The 19,724-nt window shown below is 35.7% G+C and overlaps 2 protein-coding genes and 2 long non-coding RNA genes across 5 annotated transcripts; 3 read left to right on the forward strand and 1 right to left on the reverse strand.

Moving 5' to 3' along the window:
- Positions 1–410: 410 nt before the first annotated feature.
- LOC133791244 (villin-1) lies at positions 411–13,092 on the forward strand. 2 transcript variants are annotated; one of them, XM_062229173.1, is made up of 23 exons: positions 411–607; positions 1,359–1,473; positions 1,966–2,065; positions 6,408–6,476; positions 6,839–7,075; positions 7,290–7,467; positions 7,539–7,671; positions 8,084–8,249; positions 8,584–8,734; positions 8,852–8,937; positions 9,040–9,195; positions 9,451–9,519; positions 9,768–9,836; positions 9,975–10,112; positions 10,256–10,384; positions 10,457–10,604; positions 10,742–10,752; positions 10,919–11,059; positions 11,276–11,401; positions 11,729–11,791; positions 12,007–12,214; positions 12,481–12,644; positions 12,796–13,092. In XM_062229173.1, the coding sequence occupies exons 2-23, from the start codon at positions 1,418–1,420 to the stop codon at positions 12,907–12,909; spliced, it is 2,712 nt and encodes a 903-aa protein (XP_062085157.1). In that variant the 5' UTR covers positions 411–607; positions 1,359–1,417; the 3' UTR covers positions 12,910–13,092. The 2 variants fall into 2 exon arrangements, with proteins under 2 accessions (XP_062085157.1, XP_062085158.1); XM_062229174.1 differs by lacking the exon at positions 411–607 and adding an exon at positions 1,106–1,124.
- A 506-nt stretch (positions 13,093–13,598) lies between these two features.
- LOC133791245 (non-specific phospholipase C1) lies at positions 13,599–16,687 on the forward strand. The gene is made up of 3 exons (XM_062229175.1): positions 13,599–14,801; positions 15,779–15,955; positions 16,158–16,687. Exons 1-3 carry the CDS (start codon positions 13,703–13,705, stop codon positions 16,475–16,477), a joined length of 1,596 nt encoding a protein of 531 aa, XP_062085159.1. The 5' UTR covers positions 13,599–13,702; the 3' UTR covers positions 16,478–16,687.
- Positions 16,688–16,891: 204 nt separating this feature from the next.
- LOC133791246 (uncharacterized) lies at positions 16,892–17,597 on the reverse strand. The gene is made up of 2 exons (XR_009874155.1): positions 17,474–17,597; positions 16,892–17,199 (listed from the first exon to the last, which is right to left on the reverse strand). It is a non-coding gene; the product is annotated as an uncharacterized LOC133791246 (long non-coding RNA).
- A 1,485-nt stretch (positions 17,598–19,082) lies between these two features.
- Positions 19,083–19,724, forward strand: LOC133789559 (uncharacterized). The gene is made up of 3 exons (XR_009873610.1): positions 19,083–19,178; positions 19,261–19,341; positions 19,432–19,724. It is a non-coding gene; the product is annotated as an uncharacterized LOC133789559 (long non-coding RNA).

Below are 19,724 nucleotides of genomic sequence, written 5' to 3' on the forward strand. Positions count from 1 at the left end.
GTCCAAAATTTTAAAATGACATATATATGGGAGAGTATTTTATGTTGGTATTTAAAAAAAAATTAAGTATGTTATTAAACATACTGTCTAAAATTTCCCTTTCCTTATTATCAAATCATCAAATCCTTCAAAGTTAAGGTTTAGATCCAATGAGGGGTAAAACATTTTTTACTTTTCTTGCACAGAGCCACAAATGAATACGCCCAAGAAATAAACGACCTACGGAAAGCAGCAGCGACACCAAGCACCGATTAGTGGATGACCCTTCTTTTCCACCGTCTCTTTCACTTGGGTATGCCATGCCATAGGGTCTAGTACTGGGGTGGGGCCCTTAATAGCTGGACAATGAGAAAAACAAAGCATGCCATTTGTTTGTTTTAAATTCCCACCTTTCTCTTTCTAATTTTTCAACAGCATTCTTTGTTTTCTTTAATTACAATTTATCTCTAAACTCCACTCCAACCATCTTTTTCAAGTCAACAATCATCATCTGCACTAGAACACAGGAACATCCTTCGGCATTTCTCTGTTCCCCCTCTTTGTATTTTCTGCTCATTAACATCAAAAGTAATCAGCTTCCTCTTGGTTTCTATAGAAGAGAAAACTGGTAAGATTTTACTTCCTAACTTTATTTCACATTCCCTCAAGTTTGAATACCATTTTTTGTAGCTCCCACTTTTTAATTTCCGGGGTTTGTTTGATACTTATATCTATATTTTTGGGCTGCCGTCGCTACTTCTTTACTCAATGAAAGGAATTATCTTGGGACATTGGCATTAATTGGAGGAATTTAGTATATATCAGCGGACTTTCCCAAATTAGTAAAAACAAAGTTGTGATAAATAGGAGAACTTGCAAGGTCTATGCAAGAGAAATGCAGACTTTGTTTGATGCATTTCTAGCCAGAAGATGGGTTTTCTGTGTAAAATGTACTGACCCATGAAGCAATTAGTTATGTTCATAGAAGGATCGTTATTTCCTTACCCCGAGAATTTTGGAGATAACAAATACATGAGTTCTCCAAAGTACGCTGTCTTTCTCAAAATAATTGAAAGATAAGAGCCTCCTCAAGTTTCTTAATGTACCGAGTATGGACGGCTACAAGTAGATTCATTTTTTGATTGGTACACAGACTTGTCTTAGATTCCCTTTGTAATCAGTTAGACTGCTCTCATCATCCTTGGATGCTTTACTGTCTTTATGCTGTCAATATTGGACTACATGGCCAAAATGAAAGTGCATATTTGGCATGACTTTCTGCTGAACTTATTTTCTTTGTTTATTAGTTCTCCCAACTTAACAGAGAGACATATATTCATCCTTCACACTTGCATTCTTTTTTTTTTTGGAACCATCAGATATTGGAGTAAAGAATTTATTGCATTTCTGCTGTGGGGCACCAGAGCTATGCAAGACAATGTCTTTCTATGCTAAAGACACAGATCCATCATTTCAAGGAGCAGGAACAAAACCGTATCCTTTCTTGTGTGTGTTTTCATTATTTAAAATATGTTATAATTGCATTAAGAGTTTTTGATCCACCAGCATAGTGTTATGAAATAATAATAAGAATACTGCACAACGCAAGATCTCATGTAAAAGCTAGTCTGTAGTATCAATTTGGTTCCTTTGGTACTGCTTGAACAATAATAGTTAACTCTCTAAACATGGAAATTGGCCAATGTGCAAGTTTATACCAAGTCAACTTGTTTACGAATAATTGGGTCTCTTTCAGCCTAGAACTGATGAAAATTGATACATTACGATAGGTTAGACACACCATTACTTATTTCTGTGTAATCCACGTTCAACTAATACCAGCAACTTCTTTTCTCAACATTGTTGGCTAGACAGATATGGTAGCAATCCTAGCTATTCCTTCTACTAACTTTTCTTACATGTAAATACAAAACTAATCTTGATTGTATTTAAGTTTGTTGCTTTATCCTTATCTTCTGATGCTAGTGGTTTAGAAATTTGGTGTGTTGAGAACCTCCAACTGGTTGCTGTCCCAAAGACTTCATTTGGAAAGTTCTACAGTGGAAATCCATATCTTATCTTGCATGTAAGTTATATTCTGTGGAAAAAGAGACTTTTTCTTCTATTTTATTCATGAGGAATAAGACCTTTAAATAAGCACTAGGCACTGTACAGCTCTAACAAATCTGGTAGTTAATACCAAATATACAAAAAATAATTACAAATATTCTAGAGTAAATCAATTAGCCTAATCAGAATAATCTAATTATAGTATCTATTACAATTATACAGTTATACTAAATAAATGCTAAAAATAGAATGTTTTCTACACCCTCCTCCCTCAAGTTGGTGCATAAAAATTCCACATGCCCAATTTGCAAACTAACTCATTAAAAACTTCTTTTGACAAGCCTTTGGTTAACATATCAGCTTGCTGCAGTTTGCTAGGAATGTACACAACGCATAGCTCTTTTCCATCGATCCTTTCTATAATAAAATGTCTATCCATTTCAACATGTTTGGTCCTGTCGTGATGAACTAGATTATGTGCTATGCTGATTGCTGACTTACTGTCATAGTACAACTTTAAAGGCTCAGTTTGTTGCAGTTTTAATTCTTCGAATATTCGTTTGATCCATAACAGTTCGCAAACTCCCAGAGCAAGGGCACTCAATTCTGCTTCTGCACTACTGCGAGCTACCACTAGTTGTTTTTTACTCCTCCATGTGACTAAATTCCCCCATACTTTAGTACAATATCCAGTTGTTGATCTTCTATCTTCAACTGAACCTGCCCAATCTGCATCTGTAAAAGCCTCAACCCCTATTTCTTCATTCTTTTGGAACAGTAATCCATTTCCTAGTGTTCCTTTTAGGTACCGTAGTATCCTATATACTGCCTTTATGTGTTCCTCTAATGGATTATGTATGTATTGACTAACTAGACTCACGACAAATGCAATATCAGGCCTTGTGTGGGATAAGTAGATCAGCTTTCCCACTAAGATACATTCCCTTGTCAACGATATCTTCTTTAATTAAATCCTTGTATTTTGCTCTTTGGTTCGACTGGTGTTGCTACAGGTTTGCAGCCACTCATTCTAGTTTCTTTGAGTAGATCAAGCACATATTTCCTCTGAGATATAGCAATTCCTTTCTTTGTTCTTGCAACCTCCATACCCAGAAAATACTTCATTGATCCAAGGTCCTTTACGTCAAACTCTTGGGCTAGCAGTCTTTTGAGTTCCATTTGTTCTCTAAAATCATTTCCTGTTAGTATCATGTCATCAACATAGACAATAAGAATAGTTATCTTACCCTCTTGTGAATGCTTGAAGGACAAGGTATGATCTGACTGCGCCTGTTTGTACCCATACTTTTTTACCACCTGATTAAATCTTTCAAACCATGCCCGTGGGGATTGTTTCAAGCCATACAAGGATATTTTCAGGTGACACACCCTCCCTTTTCCATATCTCTCTTCGAACCCTGGACCCTGGAGGAATCTTCATGTAGACTTCTTCTTCCAAGTGTCCATTAAGGAAGGTGTTCTTTATGTCCAGTTGTTGAAGTGGCCAATCAAGATTTGCAGCAATTGATAGCAGAACCCTTACAGTATTTAGCTTAGCAACAGGTGCAAAGATTTCTTTGTAGTCCACTCCATATGTTTGTGTGAACCCTTTCGGAACTAGTCTCGCTTTATATCGATCTATGGTTCCATCAGTTCTATGCTTAATAGTAAACACGCATTTGCATCCTACCACATGTTTATCCTCAGGCTTTGTAACTATTGTCCATGTAGTGTTGTTCTCAAGTGCCCCAATCTCCTCATAGACTGCTTTCTTCCACTCTTCTCTCGATTTATATCTCTTGGAACCACCTCTTGCTCAACTTTTGTAAGAAAGGCTTTGTATTGAGGAGTGAGCTTACTATAACATACATATTTGGACATAGGATGTACAGTGCAACTACGAACTCCCTTTCTTTTGGCAATAGGTAACTCAGCTTTATGTTCCTCCATACTGTTAGGAATTTTATTAGGTAGTACAGAATTAAGAGAAGGGTTACTTACATTAGGAGTAGTCCGAGAGTCGGACTCATGAGGTGGAGGCTCAGTAGTTGACTGTATTACTTGATGGTTTCTATTTCTTCGATGGTATACTATCACCTCTTTTGTTATAGGCTGAGATAGTGGTTGCTGAGATGACTGAGATAGTGGTTGCTCAAACAAGGGATGAATAGCAAAATCAGGAATAGCCTTAGGCAGACAAGTATCCCAACCAGAAACTTCACTCACTGTCCCTCCCTGAAGTGAAGTGGTGGGATAAAAAAATTGCTCTTCATTGAAGGTGACATCGTATGAAACATACATACGATGAGTAGAGGGGTGATAGCATTTATACCTTTTTTTGGTAGAAGAGTAGCCCAAAAAAACACACTTAAGAGCACGTGGGTCAAATTTTGAGCGATTTGGACCTAAAACATGCACATAAGAGACACAACCAAATGTCTTTAAGGGAAGATTAGAAATAAGATGTGTATGAGGATGAGTTTTAAGAAGGATAGAGAGGAGTATTATATTTTTACACTTGAGAAGGCATACGATTTATGAGGTAAACAGCAGTGAGAATCGCTTCTCCCCAAAAGATTTTTGGCATAGAAGCAGTAAACACGAGTGCTCTAGCAATTTCCAATAAATGTCTATTTTTTCGTTCGACAATCCCATTTTGTTGGGGTGTGCCGGGACAAGAAATTGTATGAAGAATACTATGAGATAAAAAATAATCATTTAAGATAGAGTTGAAGTATTCAGTTCCATTATCTGTATGAAAGACTTTCAGAATTGCATTGAATTGATTTTTAATCATAGAATGAAATTTTTTAAATGTCATGGTAGCATCAGATTTATTTTTGAGAAGATATACCCAACTAGTTTGTGTGTGATCATCAATAAATGTGATAAACCAGCTGGTATTGGTAGTATTTGTTATCTTAGATGGTCCCCATAAATCACTATGAATAATAGAAAAAGGGTGAGATGCTTTGTATGGAAAAGAACGAAAAATAGCGCGAGTATGTTTAGCAAACTGACAAATTTCACATTTAAATAAGCTTAAGTGTTTATTTTTAAATAACATAGGAAACAAATATTTCAAATAAGGAAAACTAGGGTGGCCTAGCCGATAATGTCACCGCATAATATCATTATCACTAGAAGCAAGACAACTAGCAACAAGAGTGTTATTCACTTGAGCAGAATAGATAGGAAACAGATCGATGTAATATAGCCCACTACATGCCTTCGTACTCCCAATCGTCTTCCTCGAGGACGTGTCTTGAAATGTACAACAATTAGGGGAGAAAGATGCAACACAATTCTGATCTTTTGTGAGTTTACTAACAGAGAGTAGATTGCAAGAGAGTTTTGGAACATGGAGAACATTTGTAAAGGTAATTGAAGGAGATAAATAGATAGACCCTTTACCAGCTACTGAAGAGAGAGTACCATCGACTATTTTAATTTTTTGGTTACCTGATTATGGCATGTAGGAAGTAAACTGATGTGACTGACCGGTCATATGATCCGAGGCACCTGAGTCCACAATCCAAGCAGAGTTCTGAGTAGTAAAGGCAGTGGAAATACCTTGTTTTTCAGAGGTAGAAGGATCAGGTGTTGTTGGTGGTGTTGAGGAAGCATTAAGCAGCTGATGGAGTTGATTTATCTGAGCTTGAGTGAAGGGAAAAGACTCAGCTGGTGCACTAGAAGGGTTTTTTAGGATGGATGAACCAGCTGAATTATTTTCTAAGATGATGGATTCCGAGGTTTTTTCTTGAGGGGCGGCCATGAGAGAAAAGAAGGCTGAGATTGAAAAGATTTTTGGATTTCTTAGGAATTGCTCTGATACCATGTGGAAAAAGAGACTTTTTCTTCTATTTTATTCATGAGGAATAAGACCTTTAAATAGGCACTAGGCACTGTACAACTCTAACAAATCTAGTAGTTAATACCAAATATATAAAAAATAATTACAAATATTCTAGAGTAAATCAATTAGCCTAATCAGAATAATCTAATTATAGTATCTACTACAATTATACAGCTATACTAAATAAATGCTAAAAATAGAATGTTTTCTACATATTCAGGTTTGCTAATTACTTTTCCATTAATACCATGAATAAAATCAATTTTCCTATTAAACTCTGAAATAAGTCTTACTGTTCACGTGAAGAAAAAATAACTTATATTTGGCATAATATGATGAAGATTCTCTCTCTTTTTTTAATCACTTACTTTCAATCGAAGTTGATATCAGCATTCTTTAAATTTTTTTTTTCACTGCAACTCTAATTGTATAATATTTACAACATATTCACTCCAATATTTCTTCTGATAATTTGACTTCACTCGCTTATTGCCTGAGACAGACAGTTTTACCAAACAGTGGGCCTCCTTTGCATGACATTCACTATTGGCTAGGAAATGACACAAACAAGGTATTCTTTTTCCTGTCTCAATAACCATTACAAATTCAATTAATTGTTATTTGTTAATTTCAAGGCAGAAAGTTACCAGCTTTATATATAATGCAATGTAATGTACATGAAAATTATTAGAAAATCCATAAATTTGAGTTTATTCTTCCTAATATAAATATTATATGTCTAAAACTTATATTAGTAATGCAATGAAGCTTTCACCAAATGAATATAACAGTTGCATCTCAGAATCTTTATGTGTGAGTTTTTGTTGAGATAATATATTTGAGGAAGTAACTGCATAAAATTTGGACAAACATTTGACATTGATGGATCGCCAAATCTTTATGACATTTTAAGTTTGATAATCTCATTGGCAGGTGGACTCAGATTTGGCATCAGACAAAGCACTTGAACTAGATGCCGCCCTTGGGTCCTGCTCTGTACAGTACAGGGAACTTCAAGGCCAAGAAACAGAAAAGTTTCTGTCATACTTCAAACCCTGTATTATACCTATCGAAGGTGTATATTCTTCTAGACAAGGACACTCAAATGAGGACACATATGAAGTCAAATTGTTGACTTGCAAAGGGGATCATGTTGTTCATGTTAAAGAAGTAAGATGTGTATTATCCACTGTATGCTGTTTAAGAATTGTCATTGCTGTTGTTAAGTTCAATAGGTTTGCATCCATCAATTTTTAGAGGATGTAACAGTGGCTTATTTCTCTCAGTTTATTTATTTCTTTAAATAAAAAAAAATCCAAGAATCATGCATATTACTTTTGTGTGTGTGTATTGACCGAGTCTGTATGCTTTGCATGTTCACCAGGTACCATTTTCCCGGTCATCACTGAACCACAATGATGTGTTCGTACTTGATACTGCATCAAAAATATTCCTCTTTAGTGGGTGCAACTCTAGCACTCAAGAAAGAGCTAAAGCTTTGGAGGTTGTACAATATATCAAAGAGACCAAGCATAGTGGAAACTGTGAGGTGGCAACTGTAGGTTGGCATCTTTTCCCTTCTTCCATGTTTCCTTTTATGAAACCATTTCTTTTAACTGGTCAAGTTCTGCAGAGGATGGAAAATTTGTTGGGGATTCCGAAGTGGGTGAGTTCTGGAGTTTATTTGGTGGTTATGCTCCCATCCCCCGGGAATCACCTTCTTTCTTTCAAGATCAATCTGAAATCCAATCTGTGAAACTGTTCTGGTGCGTAAAAGAATGTTTGTAGAAACAATATATTTTAGTTGTCTTATTATTCTAATCCATTTAAAGACGAGGAAGTATTTAAATTGGAAATGGAAGCTTGTCATATATTTAGCAGACACTAGCTATTATGTCCTCCATTATTTACCCATTGAATAAGATGGTTGGTCTCTTCAGGCTAGTTAACATATGTCAAAATTGATACTTAAAATATATGTCAAGAGAATAACTGCATCAACCTTGATTAGCATTAAAATTAATAACATATCAAATCCTATTAATTATGATATGTATAGATGGCCAAGCAATCTGGGTTACTAGTTAAAGCTAGAAATGATAGTTTTATTGGCATTCCCTTTTCGAATGTAGAACATGCCTTTTCCTTAGGTGATGTTTTAATATTATTTATCAACAGGATAACCTTTCAGGGTAAACTAAGTCAAAGTGAAAGTGATTCATTTACTAGAGAAATGCTCGAGGCAGACAAGTGCTATATGTTGGACTGTGAAGCTGAGATTTTCGTTTGGATGGGAAGACTTACCTCAGTCACAGAGCGGAAGACATCAATTTCAGCGGCAGAGGTGAGACTTCCCCAGCCCTCACCATCTGTTAAAGCATGGACAAACATACATACACTGACACGCATACGCTAATGGAAGATCGATGGATTTATTATTGATTTCAAAATTTATGTTGCCAATCCATGTTTTCAGTATTGAATTGTGAAATTATGAATTCATCATCTTACCATTGAAATTTGTGACTATGACATCATATCATCATATCTCAATATCAAAGTAATTTTGTGGTTGTACAATAAGAGGAATTCCTTTTTTATGGGGTGATGTAATGACTAATTCTTATCTTTATATTTCATAGCATTTTTCTATGTGATTACTGACTAGCTGGTTGCAGGATTTCCTCAGAAACCAAGGAAGGTCAGCTGGGACCCATTTATCTTTGATAACTGAAGGTTTAGAAACTTCCAAATTTAGATCTTATTTTGCTAATTGGCCTCACAAGGTTGAGCCTCGGTTATTTGAAGAAGGTCGAGAAAAAGTAGCAGGTTTAATTCCCTTACTAACTTTGTTAAGTTCAAAGAAATGCAGTATATGAACTAGTGTGGAAGCCTTGAAGGTCCTGATACATTTCAGATGATATAATTAATTTTTTCTTCTTCCAGCAATATTCAAGCAAAATGGTTATGAGGTGAGAGAGCTTCCAGGAGAAGATATAGAGCCACTTATAGATTGCAGGGGAACCCTTAAAGTAAGTTTTACCAAAACAAATCTCACAGAGTCACAGACACAGTTTTGACAATATTTATTTGATCATTTACTTTATTTTGGTACAATCTTTTTGGCAATTCAGGTTTGGCGGGTTGATGGTGATGAATTGTCCCTGGTTCCAATTCCAGAACAGAAAAAGCTTTTCAGCGGTGACTGCTATATAGTTCAATATGTGTATCCTGGCAATGGGAGGGAGGAGAATCTATTTTATGCTTGGCTAGGTCGTGAGAGTATACTGGTAAGCATGGTTTATCATGCACGAGCATGTGTTGTGACCACCTTCATAAGGAGATTACAAGGGCCATGGGAATGTTTTTGAATTGGAATCCATAAGATTTATCACGCAAGGATCTTTGTAAAATACTTTGATGGTTTCTTTTCCATGTAACTGGAGGAATTTTTTTTTCCTTTTCCTTTTCCTTTCCCCTTCTCCAAGTTCCTTTGTGATCTTTCATAAAATTATAACTTATTAAACTGTATTTTTTGATATCAGGAAGACAGAAGAGATGCTATCTCTCATATGAATTCCATTGTTGATTCAACCAGGGGTGACCCTGTTATGGTTAGTCCTATCTAGCTCCACATACAGATAATAATTCTTAAATTGTTTTTTTAATTATGTAGTTATCTCTCATATCTAGCTCCACATACTAACAAGAATGTACTTGTTTTAAGGAGAAATGTTGAAGTATTAATGCTATTTTCTCAATATAATGCTAATTTGTTTGTGACACTTTTCCCATGCTATACATTATCTATATGTCTGTCAAAATAATATTCTTTAATTTACCTCATATTTTTCATGTTCAGGCACAAGTTGTACAAGATAAAGAGCCAGATCAATTCTTCTTAATATTCCAGATGTTAATTATTTACAAGGTTTTTCTACCTTCCAAGCATTTCCTTCACTTAATTTTGTTTCTATTTCAAAATAGTCCCGTTATCTCACCAGCCAGCCGAAAGATTTAATATCATAATCAACACAAAACATTTCTTTATTTCTTTTTCCTCTTGTAGGGAGGTAAGAGTGCAGGATATAGGAAATTTCTTGCAGAAGAAGGTATTAATGACGAAATGTATAATGAAAGCGAGGATGCTTTTTTTCGTATTCAAGGGACAAGTCCTGATAATATGCGGGCCATCCAAGTTGACCAAGTAAGTTTTATGAGTGGAGATCTATGTTTAATAATAATAATAATAATAATCTCAGCTCGAAATGTGTATTTCTTCAATGTTCAGTTGGAAGAACAAACCTCACAGATATGAGTATTTATTAATCATCCAAATTTCTTTTGCAGGTTCCAAGCTCTCTGAATTCATCTTATTGTTACATCCTAAAATCCGGGGCATCTGTCTTCACTTGGATTGGGAATCTTTCTTTGACCAGGGACCATGATCTCTTACACAGAATGTTGGAGTTCATAAATGTAACTTGTTTTTTTACTTTTGCAGACTTTTCTCAAACTTCTTGTTCAAGTTTCTAACTTTTTTGATGGCAGCCAACATGGCAACCAATATCAGTGAGGGAAGGGAGTGAACCTGATATCTTTTGGACAGCATTGGGTGGAAAGTCAGAGTATGCAAAAGGAAAAGAAATAAAAGGACATGTAGAAGATCCACGTTTGTTTTTGTTAAACATTACTGAAGGTAGGCAAAAAGTCCATTCTTCTGCAGTTGTCTTATAAGATAATATGGTCTTCCTTTGTTGAGAATCATTCAAGCTGTAAAACTTGTCTAATTGCGGATTGTGGTTCTTGGCTGCTTGATCAAATTTCCTCATTCAGGTGATTTCAAGGTACACTTCCAGATACAGTACTAAAGGTGTTTATAGTTCAATAGTTGGTTTTTTCAACACAAGGATTTTGCATTAAGCTTGTGTCTTTTGAAATTCCAATGGTGTTTATTTCTATTAGGATCATAATATAATCTTCTTATATAGTATGGTTTTTATAATATTTCAGGCCAAAGAGATATTCAATTTCACACAGGATGATTTAACTACTGAAGATGTTTTAGTGCTGGACTGCCACAATGAGTTGTATATTTGGATTGGATGCCATTCAAAAGTAAAATCAAAGCAACAAGCCCTAATGTTGGGCCTGGTAAACTATTAGTTTTAACTTTCTTACATTTATATTGAATATTTTAAATATCAGAAACCTTACTATTTTTATAATCTGCTAGTCCAAAAATACTTGGCTGCATATGTAGGAGCTAAATAATTAATTTGATCAGATAATGTTTAGTCACACTTGTGGTCTTGACTCTTGTTTGTTTTTTAAACTTTTTTCTATTTATCATTTTACATGGAACTACAGAAATTTCTCGAAACAGATGTACTTGATGAAGGGCTATCTGTGGAGACTCCTTTTTATGTTGTTACTGAAGGGCAAGAACCAACGTTCTTCACTCGTTTCTTTGATTGGGATTTCTCAAAAGAAAATGTAAGAGCATTCCCCTTCTTGAATTAGAGTACACAGTTAAGCATGTACTCTTGAAGATAACAATTTATTCCTACTTTATCGTAGTTAAATGATGCAGCTACAATACACTAATTTTATACATCACCCTGATATATTCCTTAAAGAATTGTGTCGAAACATCAATTCAAATCCTGCTTGGATGTGAAACTATATTCTCACTTGAAATGTCTACTCTAGTTCTAATCCATGCCAACTAGACAACTTTGCTTAACAGAAACTTTGACCTTTTTACTAGAATATGGGATCATACCTTCAGATTAATTTTAACTTAAATTTCTGGCCTTATAGATGCATGGCAACTCATTTGAGCGAAAGCTGGCTAAGTTGAAGGGAAAGCCACAAAGTTCAGAAGTAAGTGACTCCCATGAGATGAAGAGTTTCTTATGTTTATAAAATACCCATGAATATTTATGCTTTGTATGTTTTTATAAATTTTCATTTAAGTTTTACTATATTACATGTTAGACCCTCTTTAACAATCTTGCTATGAAATTTTTATTATCCTTTATTGCAATTTGCAAGACAAGTTATATTTTTTGTCATGATGCCATCAACAAACTAAACAGGCTCCTTTAAGAAGCTCGTGGAAATCATACTCAAGGGAGCCTATCCCAAATGGCCTGAGAAGCAGGTCCGTGAGTTCAAATGGTCAGGGAAGAAGTCCATCTCCTGCACCCAATGGTTCAAGCTCAAATTGGAAGTCTCCTGTCAGTTACCCCCAGTCCACTCCAACTCCAACTGCCAGGAAACTCTTTTCCGAGTCTCCTCGTAACGGTAGTAGTCCTGGAAACTAATAATAATAATAATTAAAAAGAAGCTGATTTCGTTACATGGGTAGCATAAAACTACACTATTGTACGTTGATGCATAGTAACAGTTTAGAGAACTATTGAATATGAGAACAAAAAGAAATACCAACAAGAACTTGTGCCCTTCATCTACTTATAGGACTTCTAGTCTTGTGGTCTTCTTTCTGGCTATTATCTAAAATTACACCTCCATTTCTTGTTAATTTAGTGTCTACTAATTGGCACATGCAGGTTCTCCAACAAAAGACGCAAGATCGCCAATTGAGATTTCGGATTCTGGTCAGGCCAATGGCACTGAGGCTGGAAGTAACATAAATTTGATAATATACCCATATGAAAGGTTAAAAGTTGTTTCTAGTGATCCAGCACCAGGCATAGACGTGACCAAAAGAGAGGTATTTCTCTTTGTACTAATCTAAAGGGAGAGAGCCTCAGTTCTAAGCTTTTTTTATTCACTGTTGACATGTTTACATTCTTCCATTCCTTATACTTCTCAGTCTAAACTTCTACTGACTAAAAATGATTTGCTGCTACTTGTGGGTTTAGGCATATCTATCAGATGAAGAGTTTGTAACCAAATTTGGAATGAAAAAAGGAAACTTTTACAAGCTTCCCAAATGGAAACAAAACAAGCAAAAGATGTCCCTTAATCTATTCTAGAGCAAGATATCTTGGGATGACAAAACCAAATGTATACATTTTATTTTAATGCTGTTGAAAGACTTTTTTTTTCCTGGTTGTGAGTTGTGGGGACATCGTTTTCTGTAAGGTGGACACTTTTTCTGTAATGGTGCATTGGAAGTCATGAATCAAGATAATGCAATGAGATTTTTTTCCTCCACACTTTTATTTCAATCTTTTGCGTGCAAAGATGAGATAATGTGTCCATGTCAAACTTAATGGATTAAACGACACTGTTAGATTTTTTTTGTTGATATCGGATTAAAAAAGTCATCTAATCAACCCAATTTGTGAATCTGTGATCACTAATTTTTTCCATAATGCCTAATATTTGACGACTGCCGGCTGAGTAACAATATTAGTTGAAAATTCTCTTCATTTATTTATTTATTTAATTTTTGCTTAACGTGTCTAAACTGGCAAGATCAAATTCTCCCATTATTAAGTTCCTCCAATTCTGACTTTGTGATGTTAACAAGCAACACCAAAAAATCGATAATCACAACAAATAGTTAAAACTATAATAATATATTAAATAACAGTTCCTTATTCTTTTTTTTTATTTTTTCGTAGCAACAGTTCCTTATTCTAAAAGTTAACAACTACCTTAATTAAATAAATAAATAAAATAAAAATGCTATCTTTTTCTGTTGTCTTATTTGGGATGTACAATAACTTCAGTTCATCTATACTAACTAGACAATAAAAAAGGAAAAGTTTCTATCTTTGCCTCTGAGGCTCTGACCCTTTTCTAAAGTTCTGGCCACCGGAAATGGGTCTCCGGCGATTACCCATCGTCTCCTTTTTCTTCTTCTATCTCTTGGTGTCTTCTCAGTCCCTTGAGGTTAAGTTTCGCAAAAGGCACAAGATCAAAGGACCCATCAAAACCGTCGTCGTTTTGGTCATGGAAAACCGTTCTTTCGACCACGTCCTCGGCTGGCTCAAAGCGACCCGACCCGACATCGATGGTTTGACGGGAGAAGAATCGAACCGGGTTTTCGTCACTGACCCGGAGTCTCCCAAAGTCTTCGTCTCTGACGATGCTCTGTTTGTTGACTCCGACCCGGGTCACTCGTTTCAGGCGATTCGGGAGCAGATATTCGGGTCTAACGACACCACCGCTAATCCGCCTCGGATGAACGGGTTTGCTCAGCAAGCGGAGAGCATGACCCCTGGGATGTCGAAGACTGTCATGAGTGGTTTCAAACCAGGAGTTTTACCAGTTTACACAGAGTTAGCGAACGAGTTCGCCGTATTCGACCGGTGGTTCGCGTCGGTGCCCGCGTCGACTCAGCCGAACCGATTCTACGTCCACTCGGCGACTTCCCACGGCGCCACGAGCAACGTTCGAAAGGACCTCATCCATGGCTTCCCTCAGAAAACTATTTTCGATTCCCTGGAAGAGAATGGTCTCACCTTTGGGATATATTACCAGAATATCCCCGCGACCCTCTTCTACAAGAGCCTCAGGAAGCTCAAACACATCGTCAGTTTTCACAGTTACGCCCTGAAATTCAAGCTTCACGCCATGCTTGGTAAACTTCCCAATTATGTTGTCATCGAGCAGCGTTACTTTGACGTTGAGCTCTTACCGGCCAACGACGACCACCCGTCGCACGACGTGTCACTTGGGCAGAAGTTCGTGAAGGAAGTCTACGAGACTCTGAGAAAAAGTCCCCAGTGGAAAGAGATGGCCTTGTTGATCACCTATGATGAACATGGTGGGTTCTATGACCATGTACCCACCCCTGCTTCTGGGATCCCAAGCCCCGACGGGATAGTTGGACCCGACCCGTTTTATTTCCGATTCGACCGGTTGGGTGTTCGTGTTCCGACAATACTGGTTTCACCCTGGATTGATAAGGCCACTGGTGAGTTTTTCTGCTTCTGGGTTTGTTGGCTTAATGATGTTATTTATGGTAGTTTTATTATTGTTGGTCAATTTTTGAAGTTATGTACTCTGTTTTGGTTTGTTTCTTATTGTGGACTTTGATTGAAATTTGTTCTGTGCTAGTTACTGGGCAATTGGCCATATTTTGGAAGATTTGTTTCCTTTTTTGGAGTACAATAGGATGAATGGTTAAATAGGGAAAACTTACTGGAAGCTTGTGACATGGTTTTGGTTGGAATTTTGGTGATTTTTATCTTCTTATGACTGCATTTGGTTACTTAGGTCAATTATAGGAATTCAATTTTTGCTTTGGTACTTTGTTTTATAGTTGCTTTAACTTGTGGGGCTGTTATATTAAGGTAGAACCAACCATACCAACCAACTCTTTTCCTCAAGGACAAAAATTTCATTTGGATTTGCATCATTATGAATAGGATTCTTTTTTTTCCTTTGGATATCTTCTTCCGTAGTTATTACTTTCAATTTTTATATGCTATCTGCTAAGGACACTTGCTTCCCCTGAGATTCTCACCTAAACAGGGAAAGTTGGATTAGATTTATGGATTGTAAAACTAGATTATAAATTCTTGTTAGTTGCCTAGTGTCACACTCCCATGAACAAGTTTTAAATTTCTTTGTCTTGATATTATTTCTTAACTCGAAACTATGTCAGCCAATTCTTAGTTGATCTTGTTTTTAATTGATGCATCATGCATGGTCTCCCAAATACCAGAAGGTATAAAAAATGAGAACTACATTATTTTGCAACCTTTGACACCTTAGAAAATGAGGCCATCGTAATTTTACACTTCCCATCAATTTAGTTCTAATGTTTGTGTTCTTTCTTCTAAATATAAGAGTCATAAGTTTGGAGAATAATCTCGTTCTTTTTTCTACTAGCTCAAAACTTTGAGCTTTTTTTTTTTTCTTGATTAACTCTCGGATTGCTTGGTGCAGTGATCCATGAGCCAGATGGGCCAACCCCTTCTTCACATTATGAACATTCTTCATTACCTGCTACTGTAAAGAAGCTTTTCAACCTCAAATCAAACTTCTTAACAAAAAGGGACGCATGGGCTGGTTCATTTGAGAAATACTTCTATATCCGTGACACTCCACGTGATGATTGCCCAGGTTTGCTCTAGTCTTCATAAGCTTTGGCAAAAATTGAATCTTCTTGGTGTTTCACGAATAGAATATCGTTCTGTTGGAATTGTAGTTCAGTAGCATGGTCACATATGTTAAACTAAAGATCTTATAGTTTTATATGAAAGGCCTATGATTTTAGTTTTCTTGCTTCTAGTAATTGATCTCAAATCTTGAAATTTGAAAACAGAAACTCTTCCCGAGGTGAAGACATCACTGAGGCCCTGGGGACCAAAAGAAGATGCAAGGCTCTCCGAGTTTCAAGTTGAAATGATTCAGCTTGCGTCTCAACTCAATGGCGATTACGTCCTCAATACGTACCCAAATATCGGTGAAAGCATGACAGTGGGTGAAGCTAACAAGTATGCAGAGGATGCAGTGAAGAGGTTCCTAGAAGCAGGAAGGGCTGCTCTTAAAGCTGGAGCTAATGAATCTGCATTAGTCACTATGAGACCTTCACTCACTAGCCGAGCTAGTGCTGGAAGTTACAGCTACATTGATACATATTGATTGAACTTTTCTTTCATCTTTAAAGTGTTTGTAAATATTTATAAATATAATATATGATTGGTGACTATCAATTAGGCTATAAGCCTTTCCACCATGCCAGGAGTTAATTATATGATGGAACATGTTTGTGAAAGTTGTTCATATCACATGTCTGTGCACAGATCATATATTGTCTATTTTTATACAATGGGTATTTGAACCCTTCCCCTCCCTAATGGTGCCAGTCTTGGTTGCATGAAACTGATATATTTCTCCTAAAAAAAAATTAACCTGATATATCTTTCTTTTTGTGGGCCACTTTATTCGTTTCACTAAGGAAATGCAGGGAAATAAAACTATTTTGAGTGGACATGGTTTTTAGAAGTACTTTTCATAATGTCTTTTTTTAATTGTAACAATTATTGTCAGTCATAATTAACCTAATAATACCTATTATTTTTAATCACTAAAGTCCCACATCATACAAAAACTAATTACATGAAAAATCAACGCTAGAACTACACTAGTCAATAATTAAGTTTACCTGCAAGTTATAACATAATAGCCATTACTACTGAAAGCTATCTTGATATGATAGCTATTAATCTCATTATCAAAGAAAATAAAGTTCTATAAAACGCGCAGTACCAAGATGATTTCTGCATCATTTCATATTTTCGAGGACCTTCTCCTTCCTTGCCTAGCAGCAAACTTTTATTCACCTTGAACTCTTGAAGGATCCACTGCCAACCGCCGAAGCCGTCGACGAAGGTATTTAATGCAAGTCTCTTAATGAATTTACGTTGATGGAATTAAGTAGAATAAAATAAAGTTTTATCAAGTGTGTGTATTTTGTTATTACTTTATATAAATGACAGAATTTAGTAGTGATATATATGTGAATTGAATTCAGTAATAAGTTGCTGAGATATTGTTATATTGAACTCATATTCATAATATTCTGTAGCAGCAAATTACAGAAAATGAGCTCCAGAAAACAGAGAGTGATGGTGGTACCTTTTCCAGCCCAAGGTCATGTGAAACCCCTCTTGTTCTTTTCTCACAAGCTTGCCCAACATGGCTTTAGAATAACTTTCGTATACACCGAATTCGTCCATAAGCGGATCTTGAGTGCTATGCGCCTATGCCTATGGATGGGGTGAACCCAGATAGAGCTTAGCCGGCGTGTGAACAAGTCTTAGAGGCTACGCCTAAAGAGCTTGAAAGACTCATACGAACTATACATCAATGGTAATACTATAGTATCTCAACCACTGGTCAACTGTCGGAGACTACTTTGAACGACAAAATTATTTGTGTCGTTTGTGATGTTTATTCAAGTTCTTGCATGGAAGTTGCAGTTAAGATGGGTATTGAAGGATTACTATTTTGTCTAACTTCAGTTCAGTTGCTAGTACGTCTTGTTTACATCATGAACACGCCAAAGATGATAAGTGATATAGAATCTTGGATAGCGGTATTATGTATACATATTACATATATGGTGGGTGTTTTTACAGTAGTCATTTGAAAGAAACTTATTTATTTCATCATAATAATCTAATGTTTAGTGTTGTTTATTTGGGGTAATTATTTTTTTTCTCTTTGAATCTTTCTTCTTTTAAAAGTCAAAATATATATTTTTTAAAATTATCCTTTATGTCTTAAAATTAATCACTATATAATTTTATTATATTAAATACTACATAAGTATATATATTTTTAATATAAATCATATTTTTTCCCATGATTTAAAATTAGAGAAATTACCCTAAATAAGGTAATTTCTCCTAGGGCTGGGCAAAAATAAGCGTGGGCCGACCAACCCGGCCAACCTACACCGAATAATGGGCCGAATAGGTAGAATAGTGACGGGTCGAAATCTATTCGATGGCTGAAAGCCATAGGCCGAATTGTATGGCTCGGCCACGGGCCTAGAAGCCCAAATCCTTATATAATCCAACCCGGGCCGGCGTCTATCTAATATTTTTTTATTATTTTTATATCTAAAACCCTAAAATATAAATACAACTTATATATTTTTACTTCCCAACCCTAATCGATAGCAGCCACTCTTTCAACCTCACTCACTTTACTCTTATTTCAGTCTCTCAATCTCTCAAAGACTAAAATAACAGTCTCTCACTCTCAATCTCTCCACCATGCACCACACCAGTTCACCACGGTGGCTCCAGGTCATTTTCACGAAGGAGTCGACACCGACTCCATGTCACAGTGATGGCGGCACTGCTCTCTTCTTGGTTGCACCCTATCTTTATCTCACAGTTACAAAAGCAGCCACAGTATGCATTTTTTTAGTAATTTTTTCCAACTTATGCATACTGTTATAGTTATAAAATGATTTGTTTACTATATATTTGGTGGTGACATATTTGCTACAGTTTTTTATTTATTACTATTATTAAAATAGATTTTAATATAATATTTTTTCTAGTAAGCTGTTGTTTTATTATTATTATCATTATTATTATTATGAATGATTTTAATATGTTATTGAATGCTTTAGTGCTGAAAGTAGTGATTATTTTGTGGATATTTTGCAACTATTGATTATTTGTCAAGTGCTTAAATAATTGTTGAAATATTATGATATTTGCTGAAATAAATTAGTTTTGTTAGTTTGATTTTTGAACTGTAGACAATAAACTTATGGAGAAGGCATCAACAAAGGACAACACCAAGACTGTAGCTAGACTATTTGGTGAGTGATTAATGATTCTGGTTTGCTTTTATGTTTTATTTATTTATTTTGGTTTTCATTTTAGCTATTGCTACAACTGTAGCTGGGCTTGCCGAAGAGCACATAAGACATTCAAACAAGTGAATATTTGGATGCTATACATGCATATGAGTTCTTGAAGAAGGTAGGTAGATAAAATGACTTGTTAATATTGTTCGTTACTTACTGCCTTTTATTTTTAATAAGTTGTATAAATTTAGTTTTTGAATTGTAGGCAATAATCTTAAGGTGAAGGCAGCAATAAAGGAGAAACAAAGGAGAACATCAAGACACATGTTGACCCTCAATTGGGCCAACGACACGGATTCAAATGTATGACAAAAGATGAGACGACAATTAAGAGTTTAACCTAATGGTAAAGAAGAAAACACCAAGGATTTATAGTGGTTCGGCCCCAAAGAATGGTAATGACCTACGTCCACTTAGTGCTATTATTAATATTGAATCTCAAAGTCGTGATCAAAGAACTAGGATTCTTGAGTTTCACAAACCTTAGGATAATTACAA

Source organism: Humulus lupulus, chromosome 7, assembly GCF_963169125.1.
Source record: "Humulus lupulus chromosome 7, drHumLupu1.1, whole genome shotgun sequence".
In the NCBI taxonomy this organism is placed as follows: Eukaryota; Viridiplantae; Streptophyta; class Magnoliopsida; order Rosales; family Cannabaceae; genus Humulus; species Humulus lupulus.

Coding starts and splice junctions, on each gene's coding strand:
- LOC133791245 (XM_062229175.1), top strand. CDS start 13,703: ATGGGTCTCCGGCGATTACCCATCGTCTCCTTTTTCTTCTTCTATCTC. Junction 14,802..15,778: donor CTGGATTGATAAGGCCACTG/GTGAGTTTTTCT, acceptor TGCTTGGTGCAG/TGATCCATGAGCCAGATGGG. Junction 15,956..16,157: donor TCCACGTGATGATTGCCCAG/GTTTGCTCTAGT, acceptor ATTTGAAAACAG/AAACTCTTCCCGAGGTGAAG.
- LOC133791244 (XM_062229173.1), top strand. CDS start 1,418: ATGTCTTTCTATGCTAAAGACACAGATCCATCATTTCAAGGAGCAGGA. Junction 1,474..1,965: donor CAAGGAGCAGGAACAAAACC/GTATCCTTTCTT, acceptor TTCTGATGCTAG/TGGTTTAGAAATTTGGTGTG. Junction 12,645..12,795: donor TAGACGTGACCAAAAGAGAG/GTATTTCTCTTT, acceptor TTGTGGGTTTAG/GCATATCTATCAGATGAAGA.